Raw genomic sequence first — 26248 nt, forward strand, 5'->3', positions numbered from 1 at the left:
AGAGGGGAGGAGGGAGAAAATAAGAAAGAAAGTTTTTTTTTTAATATTTGAAGGTCGTCGGCCGGAAAATGGGTCGGTCGGCGACCTTGGCGGAGAAGACGGTGAGGTGGCGAGAAGATGAGGTGGTAGAAAGAGGTGATGAGATGGAAGGGAGGGAAATGTTGACTGATTAACGGTGTTATAACAGTAAGTGAAAAAGGAGGTCATCTGGGTATTTTTGACAAAGTATGGGGCTAGGCAGGAAACCGGTCACAAAGTTGGGAGTTATTTGGAAAATAACCCTAAAGTTAATCTATACATGTAGTAAGATGAGTGATTAATAATAATATGTTGTGTCTTTAGCATGCTTGAGGAATGTTGTTTGTGGTTCAGCAGAAATTGTATTTTGTTAGGTTGAAGTCAAATACCATTTGTTTTTAGACAAACAAAAATGTTATTTGGCCTGAATGGAGTCGACTACAGACCGGGACCAACAGAAATCGAACACATCAGCTTTTGGCCTAGTCAGCTCTCATTTTTAGGTCAAATAACATTTCTCTTTGGCAAACGCAATGTGAATCGAGAAAGAGGGTAGACTTTAGAACAAAGATTACGGTGAAGAGGGAGATGAAAATGGTACAAGAGCATAAAAGGAGAGATAATAATGATGATGAAAAAGATTTCGGTACGGGAGTAGTTCACACACATGATACATTGTTTCAAACTTTTATTAATCCTTTGCCCAAAATTATTAGCCAAGAGTTTCTCTTTCAAAAGATAATAACTTTCAAGTTTAGTCTTCATTTCCTTTCAACAGAAGAGAAATGGTTTAGTCTTTATTTCTTTTTTGATTCATAACTTTTTTAACCATGCGTTTGAAATCGAAGTTTCTTCTTCAATTTGTTTTAAACCATCTAGTTTTCTTCTTTAGAGAATTTCGGTTATATATGCTGTGAGGTTCATCTTTATCTTCATTTTCATAGAGTCTATTAAGATTTGTTCATGTATTGATGAAATCGTTTCTTTTCTGGTGTTATTCATTGGATTCCATCGTAATCATATCGTCTCATTCTTCAGCCAAGTACAACAACTCACAAGATCTTATGAGAACTCCATATACAAGTATAGAGTTTTATGACAAAGCATGAAGCTTCATACGATAATATGTAGCTTGAATAACATGGTATGAAGATTCATAATACGAACTTTTTTGTTGTAAGCTTATTTGAAATTTGGTTTGTACTTCGGTATCAACAAACCTCATGGGAGTATATGCTGAACAGAAAAACAGATTAGTGTGTTAAGCATTTTTAACTTTGTTGTTAGTACGATGTTAATACGGCGAATAAACTCGAAAATGTTTTTGTATGTAATGGTATACCACTAAAGCTCAAACATTCGCAATAACATAAATTGGTATAACAAAATAGTTTGTGACATATTGTTGTTTTCTCTTGAGTAGATTTCCACTTGACTAAGGATTGGTGTAAGTTACTTAAGCACTTTGAAATTTGTATACAATATATAGTTGTTAGTTGATTTCATACTTCTTTGAAAAATGTAAGTTACCAAAATGCTCCAACACAATAAGAGCATACTCACAAGCATTGTGCGACTACCCCATGAACACCAAAGACAAGGTCACCTCGTGCAGGAAAGTAGCGCATTTGCCACTTTCGATCGTTCAACTAAATTTTTAGCTTAGACAATTCTAAAAAAAGTTACTGATTTCGTGGAGAAATTTAGGTAATTTTCATTTTATTTGATGTTTTTTCTATTTGGCAGTTTACTATTTAATCTTAATATTTTTATAAAAATATATCTAATGGCCTTGGCTCACGAAACAAGCGCTACATCGGCACTTGAAGCTGAAGCTAAAGCAGCACTTTTAGCCTCAATGTTAGCTGCAGACTTACCTCAATATGATTTTATTATCGAAGGGACGCCTTGAATGTGGTAACGACTTGCTCAAACCTAGAAGACGATATACCATGGAAGATTCGATCTGTTGTGCTTGATATTAAAAAATAATACAACATTTCTCAATAAGTGTAGTTTTGCTTATTGTCCGAGAAATGCGAATAAAGTCGCACATTTGCTAGCTAATTCTTATACGAGGAACAATTCTAACACACCAAGTGTATTGATTACGGTTCCTGAGAGTATTGTAAGTCAGTTGGAGACAGATAAATCCAACATTTCTATGATTTGAGATTAAATAAAGTTAAGCAGAGCCTACTTTCATCAAAAAAAAAATATCTAATGGCGTTTGGAAAGCATTTACTTATAATCAACGTAGTCCAAATAAAGCATATATGCTTCTTCGACATCTGATGTTTTACGAAAAAGAAAGATTATTTCAGTTCATTACATGGTCTTTTGACTTTTTAGATGTTTCAAGAAAGTAAGTTTTCTTTCCTTTTTTTGATGAAGTGTTTTCTTTCCTTATTTTAGCGATTTTAGTTTTCTTTTCATTTTCTAATTTTTCAAATAAAATGTAATCTTACTCAATTTTTTATAATTTGCAATACAAAAAGTTTTTGGAACGACCCGACCCGTCAGTGTATCAAGTGTCATGAGGGTCAACCCTGACCCAAAGCCACCAAAGCGGTGGCTTTTGACCTCCAATTTTGAAAGGCCCCCTGAATGAATCTTGTTTATCAGAAATGGAGAAATCTGTTATAGATGCAACATATTTATCATGGATTCTCATGATTTCTTATAAAGAATATTGTTATTTTCCAAATGATCCCCCCAGTTTATGACTAACTTTTCGCGTAGCCTCTTAGTTTATCGAAAATACTTAGATGCCCCCTTTTGTGGGTAGAGAGATAAACAAGAGTTTTGAGGATTGATAAAAGTGGTGGATTATTTATTACAACCCACAATTGGAGAATTTAGACGGAACTTCGACATTTCATAATCAACAACAACAACAACAGTTGAATCTGTCCGGAATCGGTTATCATCACCACCACCAGGTGGTTCATCCGTTCATGGTGGTCCCTCTCTCTCGTGGAAACTGTCGAATCCCATCTTCATACAAACCATTAACGACTTGGCCCTCCAAATCTAGCAAAATCCATCTACTTTTTTCTAAATTAATCACAATCCATCTTCCAATTTCATTACGATCAGATTTTCTCTCATCAAATCGAAAATGTCCATGCTTTGTTTCTAGTTTGAGTTTGTGAAAGAGTTGCGGAGAATCTACCAAACCCATAATCAACTAGATCTTCAACCAAACCCATAATCAACAACCTCTAACTGTGTTTCTCTACAACATCTATCAGTTCGTTTCTAGATCTATATGACCTTCAACATCAAGGGCAACACTATTAACATCAAAACCAACTATAACATCAACGTTTGGATCATCCCACAACATCAAGGTCAGCACCAACATTTTACACTTATAGGATAAATAATAACTGCGCTACATAGGAAAGAAAGACATGAGAACAATTTAAAAGTAAATAAGAAAGGAGTAGTGTTTATAGGTGATTGTTGTTTTATAGAATAGGTTAAAAATAGGATTTTGTGCTAGGATTCGTGGATCTAAGGGAGGACATGAAAATAAAAGAAAACTTCGATACTTGTTTTATTTTAATCTTAGTTTTATCCAAATAAAGTTAATTTATTCGATCTTTTTGTGTTTTAATTTACTCCTTAGTCTCTAAAAATAATGTCTATTTTCTAATTGGTAAAGGAACTTCAAATGTAAAAACATTATATTTTGACCATGTGCCTATATCATTTATCCAGGTTTGTACACTAAACACATTTCTTTTCAAGTTCATTCTTCATTTGTTTCTCTATCAGTTTTTTGTTGAAATTTTAACTCCATTCTCTCTCATTTTTTTTCTTTTTGATATTCACTTCTTCTATACTCAGAAACTTCTATTTTCTTTGACGGGTTAAAATATACAAATGTACAACATAACACGGATCATAGGAAAATTTTATACCTTTGTCTTTTTACTATGAGTTAATTCCTATATGGCCCCCTACTTTGTGACCAGCTTCCTTTATGGCCCCCAAATTTCTGTAAATTCAAATATGGCCCCCTATTTTCATGGAAATGTCATAACTACCCTTCCCATTAATATATTTTCAAAATAAAATTAAAAACAAAAACCTAAATTCCACCTCACTTCCCTCTCCACCACTCATCTCTCTCCACGTCACCTCTCTCCAACTCACCTCCCTCTCTCTCTCCAAGTCAGCACTCTTAAAAAAAAAAAAATTTTTTTTTTTCACTCACCTCTCTCTGTCTCTCTCTCCAATCAGCACTCTCATGAAGGTCGCCGGCCGGAAAATTTTCCGGCCGGCGACCTTCATACTTAAAAAAAAAAAAATTAAATTTTTTTTTTTCACTCATCTCTCTCTCTCTAAAAATTCCGGCGAAGGGGGTTTCCCTTCGCCGGAATCTGGTCTTCAATACACGCCAACCCTACACAGTCTGTTCTTTATCTTGCTGGTGGAGCTTCTCAGGTCTCTCTCTCTCTCTCTAGACTAGTAATAATCCAGCAGTTTTCTCTTATGAATGAAGCTAATCTCTGGGTAACAAACAGGCTCTTGGATTGCTTATCTCTGTTCCTGGTGCTTCCAGTACTATACTTGAAGCTGTTGTTCCATATTCAAGAATCTCCATGGCCCAATTGCTCTCCAAGGTTACCCTCTCCCTCTCTCTCTAGCTCTGAAATGAAGTTTTTGATAAAAGGGTTGCAAAAATATATAAGAAGTGAATTGGGATTAAATTTCCCTCTTTTTTTGTTTGTTTGTGGGTTTTATGAAATTGATGGAGAAGTGATTTCTGATATCCAATGTGATTTTTAATTCCAGAATTTTGAATTCTTTTATTTCAGATGCCCACACAATTTGCTAGTAAACAAACTGCAGAAGATATGGCATTGTCAGCTTATAATCGGGCGCTCAAACTCTCTAAACCAGGTTTTCTTTAACATTTGCTCAGTTGTTCTTTGGCTATTTGGAATAATTTGTCAAAAAGACCTAGTTCAGTTACTGTAATTTGTATTAGGCAAATACAAATTACATGTACCTAAAACTAAATTCCTCCACCTGCTGAGATCGAATATAAATATAATCATTAAAACAGTGATCCAGTTAGGACTTAGGAGCTGTTGATTGAAAGGATTCAATATCACAAGTAAACTAATACCTAATTAGTATACCTAATTAGTTCAGAACAGACCAGGTCTGTTCTTCAACAGACCAGATTCCGGCGAAGGGAAACCCCCTTCGCCGGAATTTTTAGAGAGAGAGAGATGAGTGAAAAAAAAAAATTTTTTTTTTTTTTTTTTAAGTATGAAGGTCGCCGGCCGGAAAATTTTCCGGCCGGCGACCTTCATGAGAGTGCTGATTGGAGAGAGAGAGAGAGAGAGAGGTGAGTGAAAATTTTTTTTTTTTTTTTTTTTTTTTAAGAGTGCTGACTTGGAGAGAGAGAGAGAGAGAGAGAGAGGTGAGTTGGAGAGAGGTGACGTGGAGAGAGATGAGTGGTGGAGAGGGAAGTGAGGTGGAATTTAGGTTTTTGTTTTTAATTTTATTTTGAAAATATATTAATGGGAAGGGTAGTTATGACATTTTCATGAAAATAGGGGGCCACATTTGAATTTACAGAAATTTGGGGGCCATAAAGGAAGCTGGTCACAAAGTAGGGGGCCATATAGGAATTAACTCTTTTACTATTCACACACACCACACGAACTCATTTTCACTCACAAATATTGTTCACCCATACCTTCACGGTCACTGGTATTTCACACTTTGCAAAAAAAAAAAGGGTCCGTGGGTATATGGCCCAAAATAATGTTCAAAAAGGGTTTAGGGTCCAATCTTCCCAAAAAATGGATTTTTAGTCCTTTTGCTCTTGGGACTATAAGCCCTTAATATATATTACATAATTCCTTCCATGTCCCAGTCGTTTTTCACGGGATTTTAATGTGTGGGGCTGCACAAAAATTTCAAACGGTTTAATGTACCTTGATTTTAGGATAAATTTAGGAAAAAACGGTTAGATTCTCACGAAAATTTCTCTCTCTTCTATAATCTGTTTAGAAACAAAATCTAAACTTTCCCAAATCAATTTTCTCTCTCTTCTTTACAGATTTAATATGGAGATTTATTAGCCAAAAATATGGAGATTGATTAGAAAAAAATAGATAGAAACAAATCATAATTTCTCTCTCCTCTAAACAGATTTGGAAATCAAATCTTCTCTTTCCTATTATCCGAATCAATCTAGGATCAATTTAGCGTGATTTGGGGGTTAATATACAAAACATATATATCACTTTCTCTCACTTAACTTTCAGTTTTGGAAATAGTATATTTTTCTGGGAACATTAAAGCAGCATTTGTTTTCGTTTTTACTCATACATAAATACACATCGAATACAAATTATGAAACAAATACGTAAATTATGTATTATTTATGACGAATAAACCATCATTAGTCAAGTATACAACGTAATTTATCAAATGTATTTGGGTCTTGTTCAGTAAATTACACATAATTTCTATTACATTACACATAATTTCTTTTACATTACAGATCGTTTACATTCTGTTACAAAAAAATCGTTTACACTATATTGTCGAAGAGCATATGTAGTCTTGAGCAGGACAAACAACATTTACACTATATTGTCGAAGAGCATATCCAAATAATTTTGCACCACCAGGAAACAAATGACCAACTTCAGTAGGAAATTCCATAAGTAACAACAAAACTGCAAAAAGAAAACATATACATTTGTTAACAAAACATATAATTTATTAGAAACGACATGTATAATGGAATAAATTATACATACTGTTTGTTAAACTTCATAATGTGTTAGGAGACAAACATAACGTTAATTCGAATCACAAGGTCACTGTTATGTGAAAAAATATGTATAATGTGCAATAAATTACATATAATTTTTGGAACATTTATTGTACTATAAACGACAACTGTTTTGGGAAAAAAGTACGCGTAGTGTTGAATAAATTATATTTAATTTATGCAGATTTGTAAGATGTTTTTGATATTATTTATAAAGTATGAATAATTTGTAACAAAATACATATATGTTACATTCTGTTATAAAAACATCGTACAAAAGACGTCTGCGTTATGTATGTGTTACGTTCAGTAAACATCATGTAATGTCGTGTAAATTATATATCGTTTACATTCTGTTACAACCAAATCGTACTAGATCTACTCTGGATAAAAAATGATATGTAATTTATTGTAAACGATCCGTAATTTATGTTAAATTATATATCGCTTGCATTCAGTTATAACAAATCTTACGAGATCTTCTCTGCATAAAAAATTGTACGGAAACCTTGATGAAGATTTGAAGAAATGATCTAAAAATCTGTAACCTAAAACTACTAAAAAGTAACAAAATACATAGATACAAACACTTCTTAATCGCATTATCTTCAGTAAAGACGGATTCAACATTAACATAATAAAATCGGTTATGAATCTTAGAGAGAGAAAATACTGAATAATGATGAAGATTTGATTAGATGATACAGAGAGAAATTCGATTATAATGAAATTCATGAACAAAGTTCAAGATGAAGATGAAAAACATTAAACAGAAAAGAAGAAATCAAAACCTTTAACATTACTTGAAAAGCAATATTAAATCTGATTCAGAATTTGTTCCAATGGAACGAAAAATGATTTCTGTAATGTGTCTTACCTGATAAACGACGAAGAAGATGATTTCAACTGCTCTAATGAAGAAGAAACAAGATTTCTGAGATTAATGGATGATTATCAAACGATTCTGATTTAGAGAGAGAGAGAAGATAAGCAGGTTTCGGTTACTGAAGATAATGAAGATCACGGTTACTATGTTTATAAACGTGATTGGAGAGAGAAAGGTGGGAGATAAAAATGGAAAAAGATATTTTGGATTTTAGAATGTAAATCAGATTTTATATATAAAGAAGGTTAGTATAGGTATTATAAATTAATATGTATTCTAGGGATTTGTGTTTTCTCTCTAGATGACACCAAATGGACTAGATATCCATTTATATTATTTTTTTGGTTTTGAAACCCTTTATAGGATTAGAGAGGACTAAATGTCCTATTAGGACCCGTTTTTTGGATTATAAACCCAAAAATTCAAGAAAAAAACAATAACATGTTGGCTGTTGTTTATTTTTTATTTTTTTGCAAAGTGTGAAATATACCTTAGTGTGGAGATATGGGTGAACAACGATTCCGAGTGAAAATGAGTTCGTGTGGTGTGTGAATAGTAAAAAGAATGGTACACAAGCAAACAACACAAACAACATATTGGGTTGCAAAAAAAAAACATATTGGGTGCCCAAAAGATTTTTTTTACTTACAATAGTACATATGGGTGAACACGATTCTGAGTGAAAATGAGTTCGTGTGGTGTGTGTTTGTAAAAAGACATGGTATAAAAAAAACAACACAAACAACATATTGGGGTTGCCAACAACCTTTGATTGGAGTGGTAAGAGGTATAATCTTACACGTAGAGGTCAAGGATTCGAGACACACGCTTAACGATTCAAAAAAAACATATTAGGGTTGCAAAAAAAAAAGTATTGGGTGCCCAGAGGATTTTTTGACTTACAATAGTACATACTCAGACAGTCAGACTACTCATGAAGCTTTGAAATGAATGTAAATAATCTCACATCCTTAAACCTCTTTCTTTAATTAAGATTTACATAAGAGAATTTTGATTGATCATTAAGAATAACACTTGTCTGCCCTAAAATTTAGCTGAAATTCAATCCATATCTGGACGACTGGATCACATCGAAATCGAGTCATGTACGGTGGATTTCAACCCACCTACGGATATATATTACCTTTAAAACATTGGATATAATTAATAGAGAAATTTGATCAAAATTACTTATGAATTTTTTGATCCAACAAAAAAAGATCAGTCAATTTTTTTTAATCTTCAACTCTCTGGATACTTTTTAAATAGTTGATACAGCTTTACAATGCCTTGCCACAACTTTACATCGTTTTGCGACAACTTTGCATCACCTTGCTACGATTACAATGGACTCACGAATATCTCCAGTAGCCCAAAAATTCCTAAGGAGATTCTAGTCATAACAATTCTCATTTTGGACAAAATAGTCTTTTCAAGTGTGCCCAACAATTCTGGTTCGGCTCCTACAATAAGAATAATAGAGAGAGAGGGAGAAAAGAGACGCCATTATTTCAGACTAAAGCTCTCTCTCTTTCTCTCTCTAAAATTTACGAAAAATTCCTCCTTTTTCTGAACCAAAGCATCTAAATTTCCTTTCATTTCTTGTTCCTCTACAAAATTCTCTCTCAATTTCAGTCTCTACTTTCTCTCTCTAGATTCGAAACCTTCTTAAAACTTGAGTTTTTGTAGATGACGAGAGAGCTCCCTTCAGTCTAAGAAACCCATCAATTGTATCAATTTATTGAATACTTTTCTTCGATTATAAGTTTTATTGGTGGGTGATAAGAAAAGGAGAATTGGCGGGAAAATTAGGCAGTATAGTCTGAAATTTCTTCAAAGATTTGTGTTTTTTTGTTTGGTAATGGCGGCAAGTGCAAACCCTTCAGGAAATCAAGAAGGAAATAGTAATAATAATAGTAATAATGGTCATAATTCTTCTTCTAATGGATTGAAGAACAACAACAACAACCATGGAACTGGTGGTGGAGGTGGAAACCCTAATAATAATATTAATAATGGGAATTCGGTTCCAGTTGGGGAAAATTCTTTTCGGCCGCGTGGGTTGAAGCATAGCCCTAATCCTGGGTTATCCTTGAAGTGGACAGCTGAAGAACAATTGATTTTGGAAGAAGGGCTTATCAAGTAAGTGAATTATTTGGATTTTCTTCTTCTTATCTAAAAAGTTCTAATTTTTCTAGATTCGTTGATTGCTGTTGGTATTATTTGCAGAAATTGAATAGATGGTTCTGACTCTATTAGATATAATTTCTATGAATTATTTCGTTCCGAGTTCTATGAAAGTTTGTACCTTTTTGAAAGAATTCTATAGTATAGTTAGTCTTCTTGAAAGTTCGGATCTTTTGTTTGAATTTTTTGTATAGATTCAGCAAAATCTAGGGTTTGATGGTCTTCTGTTTTCTTAATTGTTATGTACTGGGTTCTATTTGTCTTCCTTTTTTGTGCTAAAAGTTCTTAAGTTGATTGGTTTACTTGTGAAGCTAGAAATCCAAAGTCATCTTACTTTAGGGGTTTTACTCTAAAGGAGTACTTGTTTTGCTATATAATTGCAACTCAACTTTTACTAATTACAGTATCGATTAATCTTAACTAGCTTACACCCCAGCGTAACCCACGAAATAGATTTAAGGGCCAGTTTTTGTTTATGGTCTCTTCCTCTATTTAGGTAAATATTAATATAGCTTTAAGTACTTTGAAGCCTCTACAAAAGATTGGTCAGCACTTAGCAATTAAACTTGTTTTTGTCGACACGAAGAATCTTTTTATCCAAATAAAGGAAAATGGCGTGAACTCCCAAAAGCTAAACCGAACGATCATACCTGAGAAACGTTCGGTAGATTTCTGCAGAAGCTTTTTTATTTTGAAGGTCTGCCAGAAGTTAATGAAATGATGGTTCAGCAAAGATAAACGATGAACTTTTAGTCGGGTTAAAAGTTCTACAACCAGGTGATTTATTGAGAAGCTGATATAAGAAGATTATGCGAAAGGAAAAAGTATCCTCATAGAAAATTAGTATCGTATCAACTATCAACTTCAAATTGCCTCCAGTTATGAGTATCAATGAAGTGAATAAGTGCAAGAGTTAACAAGAAAAGTGCAAGTAAATTTTTGATAAAGAGCAAAAAGTTATTTGTGAATGGGAGGAATTTGGTTGCTCCACTGCAAGAAAGCATTGTAACGCGAGGACTCCAGCTTAATCTATTTTTTTGTCGAGTAGCATATAGGTGCTCGTATCTGATACTCGGATTCTTGTTGGTTACAATCGTTCACCATATGGGTATAACATGAGCTTCTGTGCATACATCTCGTATGTTATTGTAGGTTTGTACGTTATTGGCTCATTTGTATCTAATTCAACAATGGCGAATCAAAGTAAATAAGAAATTGTATAGAAAGATACTAGATCTAATTACTGAGAGAAATTATTACTTATGTTCATCGCCGCGTCAAGGTACAGGGAATCTAGGTTGTTGTGTACTATTGTTGGATATTAATGATGTACCTATGTCCATGTTACGTAGCGATTAAGTGTTAGGAACAACTTTAGCTGGCATGGTGGTTATGATGAATGTTGAACTGTTTCTGGAACGTGTTGCAAGCTTACTAGTTCTGAGTACACGTTTCCTTCTTTATCAGTAGCAAATCTCTAATTTCCATTTGTTACTGGATGCAAATACAGATTAAAGTGTTCCCATGATTGTATATTGTTATGGATTGGAGAGTTTTTTTCTTTTGTTTGTTTAGCAAAGGTCTATTTCTCCCACAACTCTGAAGGTGGATATGTTGCACATGCGTTTCACCGAGGTTTGATGAGCACAGAATTGAAGTTTTATATTTCTCTTAGATTGTAAACCTTACTGTTCATAATTCACAGAAGAGAAAGCTCCTGCCGGTTTAAATACCTTAGTTGTTCAATCTTTCCACTGGTATCCAGATCTAGTTTTCAATTTGGGCAATATTGATGGAGAATTAGGAAAAAAAAAAATCCTCCGAATCAGGTTTTCTTTACGAATTGAAGTTCTAGAAAATATGGCTGCATGGCTGGACCTTTTAGCGAATCAAGAAGGTAATAATAGTAACAGTAATACCGATTATCTTTCTTTTGATGGACCGAAGGACAACCTCGTAAGCGCCATTGGAAACCCTAACTACAACAGTGGGAGTTCCGTCGCAGTGATGGAGAAATTTTTTCGGCCGCATGGATTAGCGCATTACCCGGATCCAGGTTTGGCATTAAAATGGACAGCTAATGAACAACTAATCCTCGAAAAAGGGCTTATCAAGTAAGTGTACTGTGAGGATCTATTGCTGGTTTTGAATGAGAGAAAGATAAAGAGTGATTATGGATATTTTTGCATTCTTTATTGCGTCGGCTGTGTTCTCTATTAAGTCGTGTGTTTTTCTGATTTATTCTTCTTCTACATGAACTGATTAGATGTATTAAGGAGATTCCTATCCTTAAAATGTGTGATTTAACTGTTTCCCTTTTTTGGTTGTAACATTTGCACAAAATGAACTTGATTTCTTTCCTTTCAAATTTAATTTTCTCTTTCATCTTTATTGAGGCATTAATTTTATCAGCCTCACTTGTTCCTGCAAGTGGATGCATTTGACTAATTTCCTTCGTGAATGTATTTTTCAGCTTCCTGTATGAGTTTCTGAACTGATTGATTTCCTCGTGAACTTCTTAGGTATGCCTCTGAATCAGTTGTGCATCGTTATACAAGTATTGCATTGGAATTACCAGATAAGACAGCACGAGATGTGGCCCTGCGTCACAGATGGATGACTGTGAGTTTTGTAGCTCCAAATGTCCTGTAATATAATGATGAACTTATGCTTATGAGTGGTTTTCTTGTTAAATACATTCAATAACAAAATTCATAGATAGAGTGGTGCAAATTAAAGTTTAGTCTTCAGATTATTATTATCTAATAGGGAGCAAACACAGGTTTGTAGTAGATGATCACTAAAATATTCTTTCACGAATATTAACTTCTAAATTTTGTGATTTTTGTAGAAATACTTAAATATATGTTTTGTAGACTTCGAATCCATGAGCCTATTGATCAGAGTGTTCCCAAAATGAAGACTGCACTCTGTTAAGTACTTTCAGTGTTTGGACTACGGTAGAATACGGATGGAAATTACCTGATTTTGTAGAAGAGACCAACAGCAGTGTTTGGACTTTGGCTGGTGGAAGAGGGGGTTGCTAACAACAGTTCCAAGCTACTAATCTTTCAACCAAAATAAAACAGAAACTAAAAAGTTCGATTTGGTTATGTGAAGTATGAATAATTAGGCAGAGAAGTGAGCCTGCTTGATGGGGCATATCTTCCAAAGCTCGATTTTGAAGTTAGTTTCTTGTCGGCAGAAAGGGAGTGTTTTTTAGTTTGAACACTATTATTGTTTTCTTTTCCTTCTATTGACTGCAATGTAGAGAAACTGGAAGTAAATGAACCACTTCATGTGAAAAATACGTAAAACTATCCTGAAATGATATCTTCTCAACCTTCTACTATAATCAATTCCATGTGATTTCCACCAGTTACGCAAAAACCATGCTCAGTTTTTTTTTACTTCCTCCATTGGGATAAGATTAGCCTAGTTGAGGAAAATCATCATGAGAAGCCTTACTGATTGGTTCTTTATCCAGAAAAAGGAGAACGGGAAAAGAAGGAAAGACGATCATAATTTGGCAAGGAAAAACAAGGACAGAAAGGTACTATCATGTTAGATTTCATTTTGTAGCTACTCACTTTTAACCTGATTGTCGATTTTCAATATTTGACTTGCTACCGATATAATTCCTAGTTCCGTGATCATGCAGGAGAAAGTTTCAGATCCTTCAACCAAGTCATTATCTCACTTAGCAGCTCGTCCAAATGTTCCTCCATATGCTTTACCAATGATCCCTATAGACAATGACGATGGCATTTCTTTTAAAGGTATAGATCCGATTTTCCGTCTTTCCCTGTAGTGTCCTTTAGCTACTTCTGAGGCCAAGACATTTTGGCCTGTAAAAGTAGTGTAAAGGAAAATTGGAAACTTAGTTTTTTCATTTTGGGATCTGTTTAAAACTTGAACTATAACTGAATGCCTTGCAGAATAGTAGATATATTTTTTTTTCGTGATTGACAACCATTGAGGAATTAGGGAAACATTAAGAACCAAAACTTTAACTTGGGTTTTTCATTCTAAGTATTGGTAAAACGTTCAAGGTATCCACAAGAAAAATTCGTGGTATCAAAGAATCTGGGTTTCCTTTTAACAGCATGAAAACTCTATTCTTGTCCTTTAAGAAAGAAAAGAACTAGGTGTATCTGGGAATATGTCTAGCCTGTGTTGTGACATTTGGAAGTCCAATTTTCTATAGTTCTATTTCTTTATGCATTACTGACGAGATATATTTGTTCTTATGTGCAGCCATTGGTGGTGCAACAGGACAACTCCTTGAGCAAAATGCGCAGGTCTTTAACCAAATTTCTGCAAATTTTACCTCCTTTCAGGTAATTCTTCAATGGATAGATACTTGGTTTGTGGTATAGAAGAGATCACATAAGTTAAGTTCTTTACGAATGAAAGTATAAGTGTGACCGTAAATGTGTTAATACCTGCTTCACTGCTCGTCCTCCACAAAGGGGTAAACTGCTACGAGGATTAGGCCAGTTACCAGATAAGAATGGAACTCAGTTTAATCAGTTGAATGGAATTATTCAATATCCTTATCTAACACCTCCTGTTACAAAGTTGGTCATCTTCCGCTGTTCAAAAAAAAAATTAAAATGAAGATTTCCTGCATCTAAGCTTGTCAACGCCTCTATATATGAACTGCCTTTTTATGTTTTTGGTTGCACTGAGCTATATTTCTCTCTGTTTTTGCAGTATCAAGAAAACATAAATCTCTTCTGCCAAACTCGGGATAACATTCTTTCCATCTTGAATGAGTATGTGAAACCAAACTTTGGTTAAATAGTTAAATCTTTGGTTTACTGCATATAAATGTACATGTAAATATTGACGTTATGATTTACGCAACAACTTCCAAAGTTCATCATTCCTCCACCTCATTGTGATCATATTTTATATTTCTGACCCTAGTTTTTTTTGGATGGTTTCTTTTTTTTCTGGATGGTTTTTTTTTTTATGGATATTTCTAACCCTAGTTGACAGTCTAGATTGCAGTTTCATGTTTATTTTGGACTTGGGTACCTCTTAATTCAGCCTTATTCCATGTTTGACTCAAGCGGACCCTGAATCAAACCTTCATACGAGTCAGACACACACGAGGCAAATAAAAAATACTTCCTAAAAACGGTACCCGTGGAAAAAAGAGTCTTGTTATATAACTATTATTTTATTGTACCGATAGTTTTTTGTTGCAGAATATGTCCTTGTTCATCGTATCATAATTCAATTTGTTTGTGTTATTCATCGTTTTTGGATGTTTATATTCCGAATCTTTGTACAGCTTGAACGACATGCCAGGAATAATGAATCAAATGCCACCTCTCCCAGTCAAGATGAACGAAGAGCTCGCGAATTCTATACTCCCTAGGACATCCGTGTCTATGCAGCAATAACATATCCCTATCTGAGTTTGCGAGACCAGTACAACCTTCTCTATATCTAAAGCTGGTATACACTTCAGAATCAAATTTGAGTAATCGATCTTTCTTTCTCTAGCTGGGTCTCACGGGTTGACCCCCCCAATCTGTTTACAGAAGAATGAAATTACCATTGATTCAGCATTCGCCGATATCTTTCGTACTTGCATTTTGCTTATCAAATATCTATATATATAAATAATGTGTATGACATGATGTTTTATCCTTAGAAAGACGATGGTACTGAATCTACCCAACGAGTAGAACGGCTTAGTGATGTTTTCAGTTATTAGCTTTGAAGGACTTTTTCCTTTTTGTAATTTATCTTGTGTTTTTAGTGCTCCTGTTCTGATATTGCACCTGAAAAGCCAGCAATCTTGTTAAGTCCATAAGATTAACCATTTCTGTGCTTTCCTATCTTTCAAAGGAGTGCTATAACATACAACCAATTTATGTGCACAATAGGTATCTTGCAAGTTTAGAGGAATATTCACCTGGTTGTCCATCGACTCTGTCTTTCAGTTTGATATTCGACCCTGACTCACCCTCCGTGGACGAAGCTTGCGGAGAGATCCTTTGTCTTCGTGCAAGGGGTGATTCATTCCGATCGATACGAGGGTCTAACTGTATTGCATTGCCCGAATCCATGTAGTATATTTGAAACAGGTTAACCTACCTGCTTTTCTCATGGTACAATCCCCGTTCCATTCCACTGCGCCTCCCCCTTTCCCCTCGGTCCACGGAAAAAAGTGTAGAACTGCGCCCCTTTCCCCTTGGTCCACAGAGAGAATTACGTAGGACTGGTGCTAACAATTATGTTGATAATTGGAGAGATTGACTGTTAGAGTTGATTTATAAATTTTAAGTCTATTTTTTCGTTTTGTACTTGGTTGTACAAAATTGATTGTGCAGATAGATTTTTGTAGTTGAACTTCCATTCCTCACAAGAAAAAACGTAATATAAGGCTCCAGGATCTTGAGTTCGCCCGATTTTTTTTCAAAAAAACTCATGCTCGTTTGGAGGAGCATTTAGTGAAGTAACCCATTAATGGTGCCGAATTTTCCAGACCACAAAGACAGGTTTATGTAGTGAAGTTGAATTATGCATTTAAAATATACATTAACACAAACATTGCTCGTTTGCTCTTGATTGGTGTTCCATGTAAAATTTATGAGCTAACCAAAGGTTATTGAATATTTTCAATCTCGAACTTTCACTCAGTCTCAAAATGTTACTAGAAGCAACTCAGTTAGGTTTTCCGTGTTATAATCGAACACCCCATTTTGTCAAGGCCGTTTTTTTTTTACTTCACATATGTGGATCCAATCACGATCTTCTAGTACAAATAAGAGATATTTCTTTACAAGAGAATAATATCCAATTGAATCAAATTTATAAGTAATAGACCCAAAACCAACTGAGCTAAACAGCAAAATAAAACTCATCTCCTAATGAAGTAATGTTCTTAAAGTAAACTATACAAAATAAAGAAAAAAAAAACATGTCTCTCTCAAAAGAACCCAAGAATTTTTACACCTTAGCTTGAGATTTCTCTACCCTAGTTTCAAAACCTAGTAAAAGAACCTGGAAAGTGAATGAAGTGATAGATAAATGCTAGTTGCCTCCTAAAGTGTTAGCCTTACCACTAAATGGTTGAAACTTCTCTTTCTTGTCAGACTACATGGAGAATGAAAATCAGTGAGCTTAATTCAAGCAATTCAATCTATAGAATTGTGAAACTACTCATGTAGTTGATAAAGCAGAAAGATAAGTCACTAATTTAAAATCGAAAAACCAGTGTTACATTACCTGAGTTGGTTCTGCTCTCTGATATCTCATTGATTCAAGCTTCGATATCCTTGATTCTAGAGCATCGAATTTACGATCCGCCTAAAGATACCAAAATCATGAAAAAGGAGGTAAATTACCTCAACAGGTTTTATAGGTTATACAAGGGGAGAATTATGAAAATCATCACATAAGATGAATAATTTAATTCAATGTAAAGGCACGTTAAATTACCTGACTTGAATTTGATTTCTGATATATAATTGATTCAACATTCGAGACTCGAGATTCTAAGGCTTCACATATCCTCTTGAACTGCAGAGGCGAAAGAATTGAAGTACGAAAAAGAACTCACGATCAAGAAATAACTGTGGAGGCGAAAGAATTAAAGATCACCAAAAGAAAATGTAATGTTACCTGATTTGAATCTTTAAATTGGGGCTTAAGTGATTCAAGAACTGATATTCTTGTTCCAAGGGAATCAACTTTTTGATTCACCTGTGATTACGAAATCATAAAAACAATCAGACCCTGGAGACGGAACCCTAAATAAAATTCAAATTAACTGGTTCTTCAGATTCCGACAAAAGGAAAAGAAACAATGTCAATTACCTGAGTTGAATCTCTTATCTGGGTTCTAAGTGATTCGAGCCTCGAGATTCTTGATTCCAAAGAATCAAATTTATTACTTACCTACGACAGAGAAATTAAAAATGATTCAAGAAATAATAATAATTAAAAAATTGTCACGCCATACACACGTTAAGACGGGCCATTATACGTCTAGAGTCTAGACTCTAGATATTGCGAAATGCGAAGTATACCACGTAAAAGATCTAGGGCATCCTATGGTTTTCTGAAGTAAGTTCCCTAAAGTGTTGAATTTCTCAATAAATGGTAGAAACTTCTACACTAGAAATTGAACAAAACTTTTTTTGTTGAAAGCGAAATTGAACAGAACTTTGTGAGCCCAAATCATGCGAACTCAATCAAAATAATTGTAACGTAGCACTGATTTCCAGGCCAATGTCAATCTAAAATTTTGGAAAAACTTCTATAACTTTAAATAACTAAAATCAATTTAATGTTAAGCTTAAAAAGAAAAAAAATCAATGTAATATTACCTGAGTCAGTTCTACTCTCTGATGTCCCATCGATTCAAGCTTTGATATCCTTGATTCTAAGCCATCAAATTTACGATTCACCTAAAGATACCAAAAGCATAAAAATGGAGAAACTCAGATCAACAAGTGTGGTTTATGATTATCCCCTTAAACTTCAAAGACGAAAGAATGTACAGTTTTTAACCTGACAAAAAGTATGTTAAATTACCTGAGTTGATCCTGATTTCTGAGACATTACCGATTCAATGTTTAACATTCTTCGTTCTAAGGCTTCGGCTATCCTCGCAAACTGTAAAGGTGAAAGAACTTAAGTATGACAAAAGAACTCAAAAGAAAGAAACAAGACCTCAAGAGTTGTTATTCTAGATATACAGTTCTTTCATTACCAAAATCGATGAGTTGTTCTTTATTGAACGAGTGATCTATGATAATTAGCATATGTCAACTACACATTCATGTTTCTTCTCTTTTTCTTGAAACAACTGCACAATTATCTTATAATTGATGACCACATGTTGCCAAATAGTAAGAAGTTGAATATACTATCTACAAGATGAATCTATGACCCTGCATTATTCTGCCTCACTGGACCATTTATTCGAAGCGAAAAGTAGTTTAAGTAAACAACAATAAGATCTAGTCAGGAACCCACGGAACCAACTTTATGGTTGCCCCCAAAGCGTAAAACAATCAAACCCTACAAAATGAACTCCTAAAAGGAACTCAAAGGGGCATGTCTTATGTATCACCCAACAGATTTTCTTTGAAATTACCTGAATTGAGTCTTTAAACTGGGATTTAAGTGATTCAAGCGCCGACATTCTTGATCCTAAGGAATCAACTTTGTTATTCACCTATCATACCAAAATAATAAAAGTAATGAAAACCTAGAAACGAAATCCTAAAAGGAATTTAAATGTTAAAGATTGAAAAAGAAATGGAAAAGAAACGACGTTGATTTACCTGAGCCGTATCTCTTATTTGGGCCTTAAGTGACTCGAGCACCGACATTCGTGATTCTAAGTTATCAAATTTATTCTTTACCTACAATAGGGAAACCATAAACGATTCAAATGACAATCACAATAAGGAACTATGATATCTCCATTCTAGATTTATCTCGACTTCATCATTGGTGTGGGAGTGCAAAACTTTTCACACCGTGCAATCTGATAAATATATATGTGCAATTATAAGTCCATAAAGTGCAAATGATCATAAAAATCATAAGAATCTAAAGCCTTGTGTGAGTCATGTGGTTAAAAGATTAGGTTGAAATTAGTTTTTTTTTTTTTGGAAGAAGGTTGAAATTAGTTAAAGTGAGTTTAAGTGTTCATGGGGGCATCATATATAAAAGATGCAAGTGCAACCGCTTCGACAAATGCGCTTAGCTAGCTCAATCCCATTGTACCTACACGGCGGATAGGCACTCTTGGCCATCGTCATAGGCTTCTCCTTTCAGCTAAATGGAAATGCGGGACCGTCCGTGATCGCTATCGGTCACGATTGTGACAATCTTAAGTGAGTGGGCAAAGGCGTACCAGTTAGAGTTGTTTGTCACGTAAAGTTCTGGAAGAATTTGGGAAGTAATAAAAGTAAGATGTTGAACATGTTTGCCAGCTTAAAACAAGTTAACCTAAATGTTGGTTTCTGTAACAAAACCAAGCTCACCTTCTTCCTTCTCCTATCTCCTATTTTTCTCTTCAATAATTTACGACTACAACAATGTTGTATCAACATTTTACTCCGCTATATTTTTAACCCAAAATTTGAAAGATTTATGTCTACAAGGTAAGGTTCAAGTTCTACCAATCAACCCATGTATCTCTTATTCTCTTACCGTCATACTTAACCTAGATTAACTAAATTGTCCCATAAGATGACCTATAATTAAACAAAAATACTTCAAGTTTTGAAATTGCAATAAAAAATGTTAAAAAGTTACCTAAATTGAAAAAGATGTTGAAGTTACCTGAATTGAGTCTCTAAACTGGGATTTAAGTGATTCAAGCGCCGACAATCTTGATCCCAAGGAATCAATTTTATAATTCACCTATCATACCAAAATCATGGAAATAATCAAACCTAGAAAAGAAATCCTAAAAAGAGTTCAAATGAACAGGTCTTACTGATTGAAAAAAGAAGGAAAAGAAACAACAGTAATTTACCTGAGTCGTATCTCTTATCTGATTCTTAAGTGACTCGAGCACCTTTATTCGTGATTCCAAGTCATCAAATTTATTCTTTACCTACAATAGGGAATCCGCAAACGATTAAAATGACAATAACAATAAGGGACTACGGTAGTACGATATCTCCATTCTAGATTTATTCTGACTTGATCATTGATGTAGGAGTGCAAAAACGTTCAGAGCATGCAATTGTATGCAATTTCATAAACACATACACATATACACACATACACACACACACACACACACACAAATATATATACACACAACATTATGACAGGCAACTTTAAGTCCATAGAGTGCAATTATACTTGGGATTAGATTTAGGGTATTTGTGGTCCTACAACAGCGCTACACAATTGCTATCAGATATCATACCATATGACAAAGGGAAATAATCGTCAATGTGATCATTTTATATCAAAAGAATTTATCACCCTAGAGAAAAACCAAGTTTGATTCAGCTACATTCAAGCTTGATATATCGAAGTAAGTTACACACTAAAATAATCATAAAAATCTAAGGTCTTGTGCTAGTCATGTGGTTAAAGGTAAGGTTGAAATTGGTTAAAGTGAGCTTAAGGGTCCATGGTGGAAACTTGTTTTATGTGGGTATTAGTTAGAGTTGTTTGTCACGTAAAATTCTGGAAGAATTTGGCAACTAAGGAAAATAGGATGTTGAACATGTTTGGAAGTTTTCTTGCCAACTTAAAATGAGCTTAGAATTTGGGAACCCAAATGTTGGCTTCCCCAACAGAACCAAGCTCACCTTCTTCCTTCTTCTATCTCATATTTTTCTCTTTTAATTTTTTTTACGACAACAATAATGTTTTATTAATAGTTTGCTGCGCTATTCTTTTAACCTAGGATTTGAAACATTTATGTGTACAAGATAATGTTCAATTTCTACCAATCAACTCATGTATCTCTTATTCTCTTACCCTCTTACTTAAACCTAAATTAACTAAAAATTGTCCCATAAGATGACCTAAACCTAAACAAAAATACTTCTAGGTTTGAAATTGCAATACACAATATTAAAATTACCTTAGCTGATTCTGCTTTCTGATATCTGAGGGATTCAACTTTTTCTTTAAAAACCTCAAAGGCATAACTTGTCTACAAAACGAAAAGAATGATAAATGGAAGTGTATTATATAGCATATGCGAGGAAAAGAGGAGATTGTTAAAGAAAATAATAAAGAGAGAATATCTCTTCTCTCTTGACAATGTTCCATGAAACTTTCTAATCCCTTTGCTCAAGTACTCCACCCAATTCATTAAAAATCACCCAAAACTAGTAACAGAAACAACCCAAACCTAGATCATGACATTTTTGCTCCAATTATTAGTTTACAAGATTGTAAGAAAATGTCGAGACCTGCATTAATGACTTTTCGAGCTTAGAGATTCTTGCTTCTTGGATATCATGTTTTTGTGTCCCCTACAACACCAAAATCATTACAAAAGTTCATCAAACAGAAATTTTACCAAAAGAGAAAATTGTTATATAAAATATAGGAAATTTATGATTAAATAAACATTAAGTATGAAAAACAGGAAATTTTTTGGCATTACCAAGAAAATTATTTCAAAATTGTACTCAATTATTCATGCCCTAGACTTTTCTTCATCTAAGATCATGAAAGAATTTTGCACATTGGCCTTCTGATTTCAAAAATTCAAACTAAATTGTTAGATTACCTGCTGAATGGATTCTGTTTTTGCAATCTTTGCTTCTAGGTCACCAAGTTTCTGATCAAACTACAATATTAAAGAAGCCTCATTCATAAACCAAAACAAAAAATCATCAGATAAAAGAGAAAGATATTAGGGTTTTAGAGGGGATTATTACTTGTTCAGAGAGAGAATTTCCGTCGTTGAATACATCTTTCAAGACGAACTGAGAAACGGCAGCTCCTGTTACTGAACTACCTAACATCATCATCGGAAGCAGCAACCGACCACCGTTCATCATTCTTTTTTTTCCTTCACCGCCGGCGGTTAGTAAATATTTTTGCCGGGAAAAACTGGTTACAAGAAATCAATAAGTATTTATTTGTAATTTTGAGGTATCTTTACCTGCAAGAAAAATTACTTCTCAAGTAGGGTAGGGTCTAGCGGGTTGGCAGGGCAGGCACTTCAAACCTCTGCTTACCCTTTTTACCATGTTAGACTATTCTCACACGCTCCCTCACGTGTTGCGTGGTTAACCACTTAACCTAACACATATTTTCTTTTTTCACGTGACGTGGAAACGTGGAGTTTTTAAGCCTATCACCTGTGGGTCTAGCTAGAATACCATGTTAAGTTTGTGGTCATCCAACTCAAAACCAATTGACAATGAGTGGAAAGGACCTATACATTATATTCTTGGTTGCTAGTTACCCCTTCTCATTTGTAGGATTATTCTCACGTTTAAAGCGCGCCCTAATATCTACATAGACATTGTTCTTCTTATATTTTGACAAAAATAGTGAGATAAACTCTCACGTATAAGACAAAGAGGAAGCTCGAGTTGTTCGAGCTATAACATCATCCAACATATTAAATTCTCCAGCTACATAAACAAGAGAAATTCGTTGAATTTGATTTTCCAGCTCGTGGATCTTTTCTCGGGTGACTTTGGAGATCTAACTACATGTGTTATTCTAAATCGACAATGCAATGACTACATTAGAAGAGTCTGATAAAAAACACAAAGCAAGGTCCATTTGAGGGCTAGCATGAGTGCTTGATACTCTCCTTAGGTGGTTCGACATTTGGTAACATCTGGTTTGGCTAGAATAAAGTTAACTTTACGATCATGAGCTATAAAACTAATGGTTGCCGGTTTATCCACCGAAACAAATGGAACTCTTACATATAATCTTTTTAGGTCTATTGTGACTCGGCAAATTTCTAGATTTTATAGTCGCTCAAATCCTTTGCACAATACCCTGTTAACATTTTTTTGAGAAATCGACTATGATCTATATCATGAAAATGTGATGAACACGATAACCGCATAATTTAAACCATAATGAAAAAGGCCTAAAACCTGATAAATTTATTATAATATTTACTTTATATATTGCTTAAATTACATGGGATAAATCTTGACGACAAACTGCTTGTACCGTGTGACTCGATTACATGATCTCATGGACCTAAGAGGGGGTGTCTACTGTCCAACCGTTGCACCAAAGGCAAAGGGTGGTGGACACCCCTTAACACGTACATCTTGTTGTAAATTTGGATACAAACTGGGGTGTGTCAAAGAAAAGTTGGGGTGCGGGTAAGACAAACCTCTTTAAAGTTAGCTGAGAAATAAACAAGACTAGGGTTTACGTCGAAATATTCCGAGAACTTCATTTCAGCCGCAGCTCCTCTTGGAAACCCTAACAGGAGAAGAAAATGGTATACTTTTGCATCTTCTTCTTCTTTTCTTTGATCGTAATGACCGTTTTCTCCAAACGTTAGTCCATCATATGTATTTGGGTTTCATTCTACTTTCAGATTCGTCGTTTCTATTAGTAATTTTGTAGTTCTTCTGATTAACGCTTATAGTTTTTTCTCATAAACTGTGATTGTTAACTCACGAATAAATCAGCCTGTTTTTTCATGATTTTGTTGCTACACAGTTGTTAGATTTTTCTGGTGATCGAGGTGGTTGAGACTTCAGAGATTGAATGATCGAAATTACTGTTTTTACTGTTGAAATTTCTAGGGTTTCTTTAGCTATCAAACCATCATTTAGTTATTGTTTAATATGTAAATTATACATATTCTTGAAACAAAATTATGGCTATCTTGAATTTCTATGTAGAAAAGAGAATTTACTAATTGCTTTGGGGTTATTGTGTAATTTTACCTTCAACTCACAAATTAGTTCAAATAAAAATAAGATAATCTGATGTCGATAATTATTTTCTGCGAGTATTATGCTTACTGAATTATTTAGCACCAGAACGATTAACAGCTAAACTTTTGTTGTACTATACTTTTGCTTACTGAATCGCCAGTTTTTCCTTTGACGTCGGTTGAACTAACTTGATATTGCCTGCTGATCCTTCATAAATTATGTAGCAAGAATTGTGTGTTTCTTCGATATGTGCATATGGCAAGTGTAGTAACAATATTTTGTACTGTTTTGTGGTTGCAGCCGAAGCAAATTCACGAGATTAAGGATTTTCTTCTGACAGCAAGAAGGAAAGATGCACGATCTGTGAGAATTAAGAGGAGTAAGGATGTTGTTAAGTTCAAGGTTCGTTGCTCCAAGTACTTGTACACTCTCTGCGTTTTCGACACTGAGAAGGCTGATAAGTTGAAGCAATCTCTTCCCCCAGGTTAGTGATGAATACATCCTTTTCTCCTTTTATAGCAATTCAGTTGTCTTAGTTGTAGTGGGATAATTTCTCAATTGTGCTACATCAATGCGCTTATGACTAATCAAACCCCTCCTAGTTAAAATCGTCAAATCTCAGAAGTCGAAACCTAGTGATGTCCTGGGTTCAAAACCCTAGTAAATTATTACGTGCTTCATTGTTTTCGATGTTTTGAAAAGAAGGTTTTCCATCTCAAAGTGGTTTTCTCCAAAAAAGTGAGGTGTCGTGTCAAACCATAGGAGTACCCCATTTCTGAGAAAATGTTACCATATTATTAGAAAAAGCAATGACATAGTTTCCTAAATGAAGAATTTAGCGGTCTCAATGTTGCATAAACTGTATCATAAAAAGGGGGAATTGACCAAAACTCCCTTGCCCAATTTTTTGGGTGAAAAATTATCCATAAATTATTGGTAGGATTCAACTCCCATGCAAGATTTACAACGGTTTGCAATCCCATGTACGCATACGATATGATACTTGCATAATCGCCAAAACATTTCCCCAAGTTTGTCTTGCTTCTGCATAATCACCTAAGGGACCTCTCCACACTAAAACCATGTAATGTAATTGTCTTACCACATCAAAATTTTCTTGCATTGAATGTTTTTTTTCTCGTATCGCTCTTCATGACTTCGTGCGGTTTACACTTTTGCAGGTTTGACTGTGCAGGACCTGTGAACAATGAAGCAGTAAGAAATAGGAGAGGAGATATTCGGGGTCGAGTTGAACTACTTTTAATTCCTTTGCAGTAATCTTTTGTGTTAGTCAGGAACCAAGTTTCATCTCACTGAATTCTTGTTTACAAAGATATTGCCCGAATTTTGGTTAGAAATGATTTCTTAGACGCATCTACATTTCTTTTTTTCTTTAGACCCATAACCCTAACATATATAGGTTAAGTGAGTACTTGTGTTCGAATTTATTGCTTGATTGTTAGCCATGTAGTGTTTAGTTGAAGTGGGGACATAGGACTCGGTACAATAATTGTTTGGCGAGTCTTGTCTCCCTATCTTATGTTTGGCGAGTCTTGTCTCCCTATCTTATCCTGCTTTTCTTGGTCTAAACCAACTTGAAAAGTTTGAAGTGGGAGAATGTTTCTTCTCAAAAAGCTTAGTATTCCTATATGACAATTTTCAAACTTTTATTTTCTATCACTTGGAAAGGTACGTTTGCGAAGACAATTCTACCTTTTTTTTTTTTTTGATGAGAGCAATGCTACCTAAACTACCATGCCACTCTCTAGATGAAACATATAAGATTTTTCCTAGATGAAACAAATAACTTTATGCACAACTTTCATCTTATACATCTCATCATGTATTTAAAGAAAATTAAGTTACAAATTCATAGAAATAATTCAATGTGGAGACTAAAAGAGCAAAATATTTACCTAACCTAATTCCACAGAAATAAGTGAAGACGAATGTTTTAAA

At 34.4% G+C, this 26248-nt stretch overlaps 4 protein-coding genes across 6 annotated transcripts; 3 read left to right on the forward strand and 1 right to left on the reverse strand.

Annotated features, from left to right (window-relative positions):
• The first annotated feature begins 1804 nt into the window (after positions 1–1804).
• Positions 1805–4943, forward strand: LOC147559755 (uncharacterized). The gene is made up of 4 exons (XM_086659213.1): positions 1805–1878; positions 4389–4473; positions 4554–4652; positions 4848–4943. The coding sequence occupies exons 1-4, from the start codon at positions 1805–1807 to the stop codon at positions 4941–4943; spliced, it is 354 nt and encodes a 117-aa protein (XP_086515339.1).
• Positions 4944–9153: 4210 nt separating this feature from the next.
• LOC147559756 (uncharacterized) lies at positions 9154–15660 on the forward strand. Of its 3 annotated transcripts, XM_086661693.1 has the most exons (8): positions 9213–11799; positions 11908–12016; positions 12425–12524; positions 13390–13455; positions 13564–13681; positions 14160–14242; positions 14619–14680; positions 15205–15660. In XM_086661693.1, exons 1-8 carry the CDS (start codon positions 11763–11765, stop codon positions 15314–15316), a joined length of 687 nt encoding a protein of 228 aa, XP_086517819.1. In that variant the 5' UTR covers positions 9213–11762; the 3' UTR covers positions 15317–15660. The 3 variants fall into 3 exon arrangements, with proteins under 3 accessions (XP_086517817.1, XP_086517819.1, XP_086517818.1); XM_086661691.1 differs by lacking the exon at positions 11908–12016 and having other exon boundaries at positions 9154–9857; XM_086661692.1 differs by having other exon boundaries at positions 9213–12016.
• Positions 15661–16696: 1036 nt separating this feature from the next.
• LOC147559757 (uncharacterized) lies at positions 16697–22633 on the reverse strand. The gene is made up of 15 exons (XM_086661690.1): positions 22301–22633; positions 22150–22209; positions 21827–21889; positions 21493–21564; positions 20422–20502; positions 20226–20306; positions 19217–19297; positions 19027–19107; positions 18462–18542; positions 18254–18334; positions 17742–17822; positions 17547–17627; positions 17364–17444; positions 17151–17231; positions 16697–17018 (listed from the first exon to the last, which is right to left on the reverse strand). Exons 1-15 carry the CDS (start codon positions 22421–22423, stop codon positions 16956–16958), a joined length of 1191 nt encoding a protein of 396 aa, XP_086517816.1. The 5' UTR covers positions 22424–22633; the 3' UTR covers positions 16697–16955.
• Positions 22634–23673: 1040 nt separating this feature from the next.
• Positions 23674–25663, forward strand: LOC147559758 (large ribosomal subunit protein eL38z/eL38y-like). The gene is made up of 3 exons (XM_086661694.1): positions 23674–23844; positions 24590–24773; positions 25471–25663. The coding sequence occupies exons 1-3, from the start codon at positions 23842–23844 to the stop codon at positions 25491–25493; spliced, it is 210 nt and encodes a 69-aa protein (XP_086517820.1). The 5' UTR covers positions 23674–23841; the 3' UTR covers positions 25494–25663.
• The last annotated feature ends 585 nt before the right edge of the window (positions 25664–26248 follow it).

This window comes from Eschscholzia californica, unplaced genomic scaffold, assembly GCF_041429995.1.
Source record: "Eschscholzia californica isolate CP2 unplaced genomic scaffold, dmEscCali1.0.p SCAF_2, whole genome shotgun sequence".
Lineage (NCBI taxonomy): Eukaryota > Viridiplantae > Streptophyta > Magnoliopsida > Ranunculales > Papaveraceae > Eschscholzia > Eschscholzia californica.

Bases quoted from the DNA above. Each gene is read 5' to 3' on its own strand.
- LOC147559755 (XM_086659213.1), top strand. From the start codon at position 1,805: ATGGCCTTGGCTCACGAAACAAGCGCTACATCGGCACTTGAAGCTGAA. The intron at 1,879-4,388 runs GTTAGCTGCAGA...ATTCCGGCGAAG, and splicing joins GCAGCACTTTTAGCCTCAAT to GGGGTTTCCCTTCGCCGGAA. The intron at 4,474-4,553 runs GTCTCTCTCTCT...GGTAACAAACAG, and splicing joins TTGCTGGTGGAGCTTCTCAG to GCTCTTGGATTGCTTATCTC.
- LOC147559756 (XM_086661691.1), top strand. From the start codon at position 9,577: ATGGCGGCAAGTGCAAACCCTTCAGGAAATCAAGAAGGAAATAGTAAT. The intron at 13,456-13,563 runs GTACTATCATGT...GTGATCATGCAG, and splicing joins GGAAAAACAAGGACAGAAAG to GAGAAAGTTTCAGATCCTTC. The intron at 14,243-14,618 runs GTAATTCTTCAA...CTGTTTTTGCAG, and splicing joins CAAATTTTACCTCCTTTCAG to TATCAAGAAAACATAAATCT.
- LOC147559757 (XM_086661690.1), bottom strand. From the start codon at position 22,423: ATGATGAACGGTGGTCGGTTGCTGCTTCCGATGATGATGTTAGGTAGT. The intron at 17,628-17,741 runs GTAATTGACATT...TCGTAATCACAG, and splicing joins AGATAAGAGATTCAACTCAG to GTGAATCAAAAAGTTGATTC. The intron at 17,445-17,546 runs GTAACATTACAT...TCGCCTCTGCAG, and splicing joins AATTTAAAGATTCAAATCAG to TTCAAGAGGATATGTGAAGC.
- LOC147559758 (XM_086661694.1), top strand. The intron at 24,774-25,470 runs GTTAGTGATGAA...ACACTTTTGCAG, and splicing joins GAAGCAATCTCTTCCCCCAG to GTTTGACTGTGCAGGACCTG.